This window comes from Enoplosus armatus, chromosome 8, assembly GCF_043641665.1.
Source record: "Enoplosus armatus isolate fEnoArm2 chromosome 8, fEnoArm2.hap1, whole genome shotgun sequence".
NCBI lineage: Eukaryota > Metazoa > Chordata > Actinopteri > Centrarchiformes > Enoplosidae > Enoplosus > Enoplosus armatus.
This window is the reverse complement of record NC_092187.1, coordinates 18,587,172-18,597,359: the sequence shown is the minus strand read 5'-3', so window position 1 is coordinate 18,597,359 and position 10,188 is coordinate 18,587,172. Positions and strand designations below refer to the sequence as shown.

Below are 10,188 nucleotides of genomic sequence, written 5' to 3'. Positions count from 1 at the left end.
TAACTGGATGACACACTTCCTTGTTGGCCCCTCCCTGTGGAGTAGAGGCCATCAGTGTTGCAGTGTGTGAAGAATAATCACAGAAACAGAATAGGAAGGAACAGTTAAATTTAGCCCCCAGACGGGGACATTAGCAGTAAAAAAACGAAAACAAGACATCCTCAGACCAGACGATAAAGACGTACTCACACCGATACACTCTGCATTGCAGCTTAGCTTCACCTGCAAAATACACTGATTTCTGTTTCATTGGGGGTTTTTTTTTGGGAAGGATTTGACAGTTTGCCGGGACAGAGAGTGTGTATGGCAGGGGTCCGCAGCCTCATGTCCAAACATTAATAATGTAAAACAGCAATCATAGCCCAGGCAGCTCACGGTGTTCTAACATCATTAAACAGCTCTCTGACATAACGCCTTTCCCCTGCGCCCACCACCATATTTATTCCACTTTTATGTCTGTGTGTGTTTGAGTGCGCTCCCAGTGAAGACAGGGAAGCCGTTACAGTGAGAAATTCAGATTCATGTCTTTATCCGGCTCTAGCGCCGTCCTCCTAATCAGCCAGGTATGCAACTCTCTCTGACCGTCTCTATCTGTGTGTCTCTGTCTCTCGTGGTCACGGTCCTTTTTTCTTCCTCCACCCCCCCCCCCCCCCCCCCCCCCCCACCCCCACCTCCCTCCTGCTGTGTTTCCCCTCTTTTCTTCTATCTGCGATGAGGATAGATATCTAGGTCTCACTCCACTCCTTCATGGCATTTTATTATGTTCTAATCTCATCTTCCCCTTGAGATAGCCTCGCTTTATCTTGTCGTATAAATCGTTTATACCTCTCTCGTCTCTCCAACCATCCTTCAGTCACTTTCCGTCCTCGTAAACATCCTTCTCTTTTCAGTATATCTTGTCAACGATATTCCCCCCCCCCCCCCCTCTCAGTCTCTCTTTCTATCTATCCCGTTCTTCCTCACCCTCCTTTTCTCTCTCTCTGTGCTGCTCTGGCGCTGGTGCAGTGTTGCCTTGCAGAGCTTGTGAGTGCTAGAAATCAGATCTAGTTATCTAACGTAGACACATACACAAAAAAATAAACGAGGAGAGGTGTTCGCTGGCTGTTTCTCTGGGGCTTTAAGCGGTACTGTAGATAACATTTTATTTTGGATTATATGTATGCATTCTGAAGTGCAGAGAACGCAAAGGTGGCGGTTGTTTTTCATATCTGAGCACTTTTTTTGTATTTTGAGCCTGAATTTCGTTTTGTTATGCTGTTGCTAATTGGTCCTCCAGAGGATTCGTTTGTATATGTTGGCAAGATGGATGACCAGGACCAAGTCACTGCACTCTGGAGGAGAGGAAACCCAAAGTGAAAACTGTATTATGTGCTGTTGTTATAGTTCCTTTACATCATGCTTGATCGTCTCAGTATATATGAATGTCATTATGAACACTGGAGTTACCTGTGAGAGGTTTATCCGAGTGTTTTCTTGTCTGTCTCATTCGTCACTTCTTTTATTCTTTTTATTTTTTGTTTGTCTCCTGTCTCACTTGTCTCTCTTGCCTGACTTGGACTTGTTTTTGCTGCAGTGGTTCTCTTTACTGACAGATTCAGGAGTTCCTTCAGGGAAGCCAAATAGATACCAAATATAGGAGGGCTCTCACACACACACACACACACACACACACACACACACTCAGTATCCAAACTGCATCTAGAGCACCGTATTCTTCGTATTCGTTTTTTCATGTTTCTGTCTTTGGAAATCAGCATCATGGTTAATGTCTGTATCGGCAATATGATTATTTTAACTGCAATTAACAATTCTTTTCATTAAGGATTGACTTTGCGATTCCTTTCTCCATTAATTGATTATTCGTTTTGGATATAAAATGTTTTGTAAAATGCAAAGGTGTCGTTATCAGATGTCAGTCCAAAACCTAAAGGCTATCATTATATAAGACAAATAAAAGTGGAAAAACTGGAGAAGAAGCTGGAACCAGTTAAATTTAGCCATTTTTGCTTTAGAAAATATTTAAATTATCAAAAGAATCAAAATAGTTGGTGATAGATTTTTCAGTTGATCAACTGATCATTTAAACAACTAATAGTTCCAGCTCTACAGTATATGACACAAACATTTAAAATAATCACAGGAATTGAATGAAGCAGCACTTATTAAGCAATTTACACCATTTTACTTTATGTAAAATGTCTCTTTGTGTGCTTTATCTGTCGCTTTCAGCAGAACATGCTAGCCGTCCCTGGGATATGTCCTTAAACTGCTTACAGTGAAAAATGATAGCCAGCATATATTTTGCTAATGAGGAGGTGTCCTTGGAGAATAAACAGGGGAATAAAGGATGTATATGTGCTGCACTGTGGGGGATGATGGAATGGATTGGGGCCAAGCAGGAGAGAAGAGGAAGCAGTTGCCTCCTTTGTGCTATATTTGGTCTACCAGAAGATGGCTGGTGTGGGAGAGCAAAGCATTGTGTTGTCGATACACACAGGCTCACACATGATTGTGTTCATGAATACAGACACGTATTTGCATGCACACCTGCACACAAAGACTGCGGAACAGAAAGATAGATGAAAGCAGAAGTATAAACAGAAACAGCAGATCTAACCTCAGTAATACGCCACAGTAATCTTGGCATGACGAGATGATCTTAATGTAAGTTAAGAATTAATGTTAATAATTCCAGTACCACAAATAATATCCACCTCTGACTCTCTCCTGACAGGGGTCGGCTGATTCCTACACCAGTAGACCGTCGGATTCAGACCTGTCAGCAGAGGAGGACCGCGAGGCGTATCGGCGTGAAGCCGAGCGCCAGGCACAACTGCAGCTCGACAGAGCTAAGGTACGTCATAAAGGGATTTATACTACTACATACTGTAGTGTTTTAACAGTTTTAATAAGTTTCCAAATTGTCCCCCCAAATATTTGACATGTCATCAAATCTAGAAAACTCATTTTCTCCCTCAATATTCAGTGTTAAATTGACTCCAATAAATTCTGGATTAACAGCACTCACTGAATTCGTCCTGCTTCATGTTGGTGTTCATATCAACCAGCAACAGTGAACACAACAGCTGTGCCCCAGTCAGGAGCACATGCAAAAGTTTTTGGTCCGTTCTGTATCCTCCGCACGCCATGCATAGATCACACACTCATTTACACAAGTAAAACACAGAGGTGTGACAAATGCTAATTGTCAATTCAATAAAAATTTGCAAGTAAATCTCAAGTCTCTGCTATAAAGTCAAGAGTCAAGCTCCAAGTCTAGACCAACAGGTCCCAAGTCAAGTCCAAGTCCTAAAAAAGTTACTTTGTCTGTTGTCATTTTACTTTTGGCCACACATCGATGAAAAATCATATTGATTTTAAAAGACAACATTTAGAAATCTTGGATGCAAAGATCGTGTTGCCACACTGGCTGTGTTGAGGGCTCATTGATTGACGTTTGCAAAGTTAAGTACTTAAGCTCTTAGCTAACATTAGCTTAAGCCATAGCTGTCTGAAGAACATTAACGCTAACCTCAACTTAACGCTCTTTGTGTAGCCTCAAATGTTTGGCACGCTGGCGTCCACAAGATGTCTTTATATGGGAGGTCTCATCTGTCGGCTGCTGTCAGATTGAATTAAAGCGTATATGTCGTCAGGAAAATAAGGATGGGGGAGGTTATCAAGTCATTCAAGTCCAAGTGAAGTCACGAGTCAGTGGTGTTAAAGTCAAAGTTGAGTCTAAAGTCACCAGCTTCATGACTCGAGGTGCACACTGTCTTATATCTTTGTCTCCATCACTGACGAGTGTTTTTCTTGTTCTTATTTATTGTTGCTACAGTCCAAACCTGTAGCGTTTGCAGTAAAGACAAATGTGAGTTACTGTGGAGCTCTGGATGAGGACTGTCCCGTCCAAGGAGCTGCAGTCAATTTCGATGCCAAAGACTTCCTGCACATCAAAGAAGTGAGTCGTTGTTAATGATGATGAACCCCCCATTAAAACAAGACAGATATACGTGACACGGTTCTGTTGTTGTGCTGAACTTAACAGAAGTATAATAATGACTGGTGGATCGGCCGGTTAGTAAAAGAGGGAGCAGACATCACCTTCATCCCCAGCCCTCTACGACTGGAGTCAATGAGACTCAAACAGGAGCAGAAACAAAGGTCAGTTAATAGTATCAAGCTCCTCAGAGGACTCATTTCCACAGTATAAGTTTGATAATTTAGTGTGTTGTTACAGGAAAACAGGGGGTAACTCCTCTAGTTTAGGCGACATGGTGACTGGGAGTTGGAGGACCACACCGCCATCTGCAGGTGAATGTAAGTACTACAAATCTTTTTCTCATTTATGCTGGAACAGAAACCAACTTTTCCCTCTGCTGTCTTCTATCTTTTTTCTTTCATTGATTGCTATTTTCTTGTTTTCACAAGCCAAACAGAAGCAAAAACAGGTAGGTTTTGGTACTTTATGTTGACACAGCATGTGCTCATAATAATTGTTTTTGATTTTAAGGGACATTATCGGGTTACCTGCAGGTCTTAAAGTCTTAAAAAACATTGAATTCAATTCCCTCAAAAAAAATGGTCACATACGGTATTAAAACATTTTGAATTTAATTTAAGTCTTGAATATCTTTTCTTCTGATATAACATTAGTTATATATTTAATAAACGAGCTGTTGGGAGATTTTATACCTTCTATAAACTACAAGTGAAACCGTTGTGACAGTGGATTGTACATGTGTGGCGGTATTATATATTAATATTATTTATTATTATTATTATTATTATTACTGCTTTCCGCAGTAGCTAGGAAGCTCATTGTCTCATAATAACAAGTGTCAATTTTAGAAAAACTTAAATAAAGTAAATGTATTATATTTTAATTGGTCAATCCAGCCAATCGATTTATGATATTACTAAAAACAATTTTCATCTGGAAAGTACTGACAAAAATGTGATTGATAAAAATTTAATTCATGTACATAATGAATAATTGTAGGCCTGTTGTCCCTGTTGGTTTTCCATCATTCTTTGACTGTTATGAATGTGAAAAAGGAACTCTGCAGAAACCCAGATTATGTTTTTTACAAACAAACCCGAACCCCATTGTTCCTTACACCTTCTCTCTCTGTTCTTCATCCCTCTCCCCTCGTCAGGAACACGTCCCTCCCTACGACGTGGTGCCCTCTATGAGGCCGGTGGTCCTCGTGGGACCATCGCTGAAGGGCTATGAGGTCAGCCTCTTTCCATTTCACCTCCAGCAGGCCAAATAACTGCCTCACACTGCACTCTCTTCTCTGTTAAAACTGTTCCTGCTCTGCTGCATTTGTTGTTTGAATGAGAATTGACTTTATTGGATGATCAAATAACTTTTACACTTTTGGCTACTCTACCCACCCACGTTTTTATATATATATATATATACACACATACACACTAATACAGCCTGCTTAGGTTGACCTTTGACAATGGATATTAAGAACCAAAGAAAAAGAAAAAAGTGTGTTCTGTTTGTGTTTTGTCTGTTCAAACAAGTCAAACAAGCTTCTTTCCTCTCAGGTGACGGACATGATGCAGAAAGCTCTTTTTGACTTCCTGAAACACAGATTTGAGGGAAGGTCAGTAAAATGGAGAGATTACAGAATAATCTCTGTAGTTGCGGAAAGTCAGGACTGCAAATCTGATCAAAAGGTTTCACAGCATATTTTTTTTCTTCTTTTTATCTGCGACTGTCCACAGGATCTCAATCACCCGTGTAACTGCCGACCTGTCTTTAGCCAAGAGATCTGTCCTCAACAAAAGACCCATAATGGAGAGATCCAACACTCGCTCCAGCCTAGGTGACCATGCTAACGTCAGCATGAAAATAATCTTTTAGTATGAGGAAGTGATGAGTTTAAACTTACAAAATGGAATGTGTCTTGTCTGTGTAGCGGAGGTTCAGAGTGAGATCGAGAGGATATTTGAGCTCGCCAAAACCCTGCAGCTGGTGATTCTGGATGCGGACACCATCAACCATCCCGCACAGCTAGCCAAAACCTCCCTCGCACCCATCATTGTCTATGTGAAAGTTTCCTCGCCAAAGGTACAGGAGGTTACCTCACTCATTAACGTTGGATTCAGGCTGCCTCATCCTCCGTGACCTTTACCTTTACCTGTCTCTCAGGTGCTCCAGAGGCTGGTCAAATCCAGGGGGAAGTCTCAGAGCAAGCACCTGAATGTGCAGATGATGGCTGCAGACAAACTCTCTCAGTGCCCCCCTGTGAGTGGTTTCTTTCTAGCGTACAGTAATGTTTGGTTGTTCTTAATCAACCTTTGATCTTGATTGAAATAACTCAACTATTGAATGGGTTGCTATGAAATTTGGTACATACTTTAAATGTTGCTAATAACATTATACCTCCTTAGCATGATGGCGTTAGCCTTTAGCTCAAAGCACCGCTGTGCTTAAGTACAGCCTCACAGAGAAGCTAGTATATCATATCATATATACGAGGTGCTTGAGTGGTCCCCACAGTGGTCATTTTGTCATGACAACGATATGTACTGTACATCCGCTCGAGGTTCAGTAAGATGCACCAGTGACATCACCCTGGGAGGCATAAATTAGATTTTGTTGCTGGTTTGTGTGAGATAGTGTAAGAAACTATGATCCTTTACACACATTATGAAAAAAAAATTCCTTTTGTTTACCATTAACATGGTACACTGTTTGCCTGTTGTACACCTGTTCACTTGCAGGATATGTTTGATGTCATTTTGGATGAGAATCAGCTGGAAGATGCTTGTGAGCATTTGGCTGAATACATGGAGGTCTACTGGCGTGCCACTCACCTCCCAGAAAACACCCCTCTCAACCCCTTATTGGAGCAGAGTCTGATGACCCCGCCTTCTGCCATCTCTAGCCTACAGGTGAGTTTGTCTTCATCTTTTTGAAAAGCAGGAGAGCATGAAAGTACTGTTTCGATACTGTTTTAAGTAGAGCAGGAATGAGTAGGAATCCTGTTGAACATGTTGTATGTTGTCACTATGTTTACCATCTCAGATACTCACTCCTTTGTTTTGATTTGATTGTCTCCAGTTGTCTTGTCTGTCCTCTCACTCATCCATGCTTAACATTCTTGCAGTTTTCTGAAACACAGGAATTAATTGAATGATCGCTTACATAATGGGGTGAGTAGTAGGGTTTATATGTATTTATTTATATATATATGTATATTTATATTTGCACTCTCAACCCCAACAATCCCGTCTTACACACCTCCTGACACCTGAACACGACACAGCGGCTGAGACAATGAATGAACAGCATTGTGTTCATTTAGATCTCGCCACAGAAAAGATGACGTGTTTTTCTTCATTGCATCCTGCCTCCTTTCCTTTCCGTCGATGGTCTCAGGTGAATTGCTGCCCCACAAGCTTCCTGGGAGAAAATTCACAAAGCAGCTTCAATTTAACATCATCATAGAGAAAGTTATGTTTGAAAATTATAAAACGTTTGTATGAAACCTCTATTTTCATTGGACGTTGATCCTTTTCCAAGCATGCTTTGTGAATGGTGCCCGCCGCTCACAGTGGCACACAGTGCTATCTTGAATGACAGTGCTAATTAAAGGCATAAAATCAATGCTTAAATAATGTATTCACCTGAACTAAATGCATAATTTACTTAACAATAAGTAGAGACCATAACATCAGCACAATAACAGTTTATGTCCGAGAGTAACCTCGTGACCATCCATTCAACTGTTTCACTGGCATTTCTTTTGTTCGGTGTCTAGTTTAACCAACACAAACAAAACACTGTAAACACTTCACTAAAAAAGGACCAACACCGCTGCACGCCAGTTAATAACATCCTCAACCCCCTTTATATTGTATATTTTGGCATCATAAGTGATATTTGTTGCAGTGTTTGTAATTTAAGAGTTAAAGGATATATTTACTTCAAGTCTGTCTTAAAACAGTTCTGACTTGCCCATATCTAGGTTGAAACAGTTACTGGTGGCTGTGGTTGTTCCTGCTGGTTGTACTGGGTGTAAAAAGATCCCTTCCTAACACGATTCCAATATAAGAGACATTAATGATAATTTATAATAAAATTAAATATTTGTGTAAATATCTCTCTGCTACAGCTCAGCAAGGAAGCACCGTCTGAAAACTCAAAAAGAGAAATTCTTGCATAAAAGTCTGTAAGTTACCTGCTTGATTTTACTAATTAAGTCTGCTGAAACCTCGTATTAACTTCAGGACTTCAGGTTTATTCTCACATCTCTTACACAGCAAACCCTTTAAGAAGGAATCTCTTTGTAGACAGCGTGGACGGGAGGAACAAGTGCAGCAACCAGTAACATTTTCAGTCTATATACGGGCATGTGAGTGTTGTTTTAAGATAGATTTGAACCTTTCCTTCAAAGTCCTTCTTGATGTAGTGTTTGCATTATTTTGTCCACCCTCTGTGTATTTGCTGTCTAGCTGTGGCAGAAAAACTGTCTGTGCTGTTACCAGAGAGTGTAAAGCTACTTTACTTTTCTTTTGACTCTCTTTCTTTCTTTCTTTTTTTTTCCCTCCATGAATCCTCCAGAACAAGAACCAGTCGCAGCCTCGTGAGGCGGTGGGCTTGGAGGGCGACGAAGAGGCAGGCGAGGAGGCCCACTCCCCCTTGGAGCAGGACAGTCTTATGCCATCTGACGAGGCCAGCGACTCCCTGTCTCGTGGCCGGAGGGGGAGTCCGTGCCAAAGGGGGGGTGAGGAGGAGGAGGAGGAGGAGGAGGAAGAAGAAGAAGAAGAGGAGGAGGAGGAAGAGGAGGAGGAGGATGAGTATGCCTCCCCCTGCCATGCTCGCACATACAGGGACATGTACCCCCCTCACCGTGGGCACACAGGCAGTGCCCACAGTGCCAACGGGCACGAGTCACAGGACAGACTGCTCCAACGCGAAGCTCAGCAAGGTCACAACCAGAGGAACAACCGCCAGCGCAGCCGCCCCTGGCCCCGAGACACCTACTGAGGAACAAGCCCACCCCCACCCCCCGGCCTACAGATCAGCACCGAGATCACCCCGAACCCTCCGACCACCGTACGTTCCCAAATAAACGATTTAGAGATGAAAAAACTTCCCAAAATCAGCTCCAAACTTTAATCAGACACCCAGTTTATTAAGCAGACAACTGTAGGTCTATTTTTAAAGTATTTCCAGTCGCACTCTTCCAGACTCCCAGTTTATCTAAACCGAGGGGATGTAACGACCTCTCCAGATTCAGATAAAAGTCAACAGGGCTACTCACCTCTGCAATGGAAAGGTTTCAGGCTACCAGCTGTACGCAAACTCAAACTTTAGCTGCTTTGCCTAAGGTTTCTCTATTGTAGGATGTCTTATATACTGGCCTTAAAATTCCTAAGACTTTTAAACTATCTTTATTATTGCATGTATGAGTATAATTATTTTAAGACTATTTGCACATTAATGTAAGAACAGGAACTGAATGATCTTTACAGATAAACTAATGTAGGAATGTCTACTGTTGAATCCATTTATGGGAAATAGTAATGCATTTGATTACAGTGTATATACTGAATGGGCACCTGGTTTTGTTTCATTGCTACTATATTTGTTTGACTTTGTTAATATGGACTTTGTTTGTTGTTTCAGAGAAATGTTGCCATCCATGTGTTCAGTCAGTTTGTGCTCTGAAGACGGTGATTGGCATGTGGGAGACACACACACACACACACACACACACACACACACACACGGTGTAAGCTGGTACGGAGCTGCAGTACAGCGTCAGTGTCACCTACAGTACAGTACAGTACAGTACTGTGCATCGCTTGTCTTTGCTGTTGCACAATCACTCTCTTAACACCTCTAAAAAAAAAACGACAAAAAAAACGAACTAAAAACGGGCACAGAGAATGTAAACACAATTAAAGAAAGGGAATGTTATCTTTTAAAAAGGGTGAATTATTTGCCAAACTGCTTGTTTACATTGAGTCATTCACATATATCAAGCACACGCTGCACAGCCGCAGCTCCTCTTCGAATCCAGGCTTCAGAGAATGTAAGCTTGCATGCCTTTTGCACCTCCAAAGCACCACCCGGTGTCTCCAACCCAACCGATCGCCCTGTAATTCGATTGTAGCACGTTATTGATTGTAGCATCCACAGTTTCTACACTTATCTCA

The 10,188-nt window shown here is 41.6% G+C and overlaps 1 protein-coding gene across 2 annotated transcripts; it reads left to right on the top strand.

The window, feature by feature from the left end:
• Positions 1–521: 521 nt before the first annotated feature.
• On the top strand, positions 522–9,013 carry LOC139289347 (voltage-dependent L-type calcium channel subunit beta-3-like). Of its 2 annotated transcripts, XM_070910931.1 has the most exons (14): positions 522–563; positions 2,735–2,854; positions 3,839–3,961; positions 4,049–4,164; positions 4,241–4,314; positions 4,432–4,451; positions 5,160–5,237; positions 5,563–5,621; positions 5,743–5,843; positions 5,937–6,088; positions 6,170–6,265; positions 6,745–6,915; positions 8,606–8,732; positions 8,790–9,013. In XM_070910931.1, the coding sequence occupies exons 1-14, from the start codon at positions 522–524 to the stop codon at positions 9,011–9,013; spliced, it is 1,503 nt and encodes a 500-aa protein (XP_070767032.1). The 2 variants fall into 2 exon arrangements, with proteins under 2 accessions (XP_070767032.1, XP_070767033.1); XM_070910932.1 differs by lacking the exons at positions 522–563; positions 3,839–3,961 and having other exon boundaries at positions 2,741–2,854.
• The last annotated feature ends 1,175 nt before the right edge of the window (positions 9,014–10,188 follow it).

Bases quoted from the DNA above. Each gene is read 5' to 3' on its own strand.
- LOC139289347 (XM_070910931.1), top strand. From the start codon at position 522: ATGTCTTTATCCGGCTCTAGCGCCGTCCTCCTAATCAGCCAG. The intron at 4,452-5,159 runs GTAGGTTTTGGT...TCCCCTCGTCAG, and splicing joins CCAAACAGAAGCAAAAACAG to GAACACGTCCCTCCCTACGA. The intron at 6,089-6,169 runs GTACAGGAGGTT...CCTGTCTCTCAG, and splicing joins TGAAAGTTTCCTCGCCAAAG to GTGCTCCAGAGGCTGGTCAA.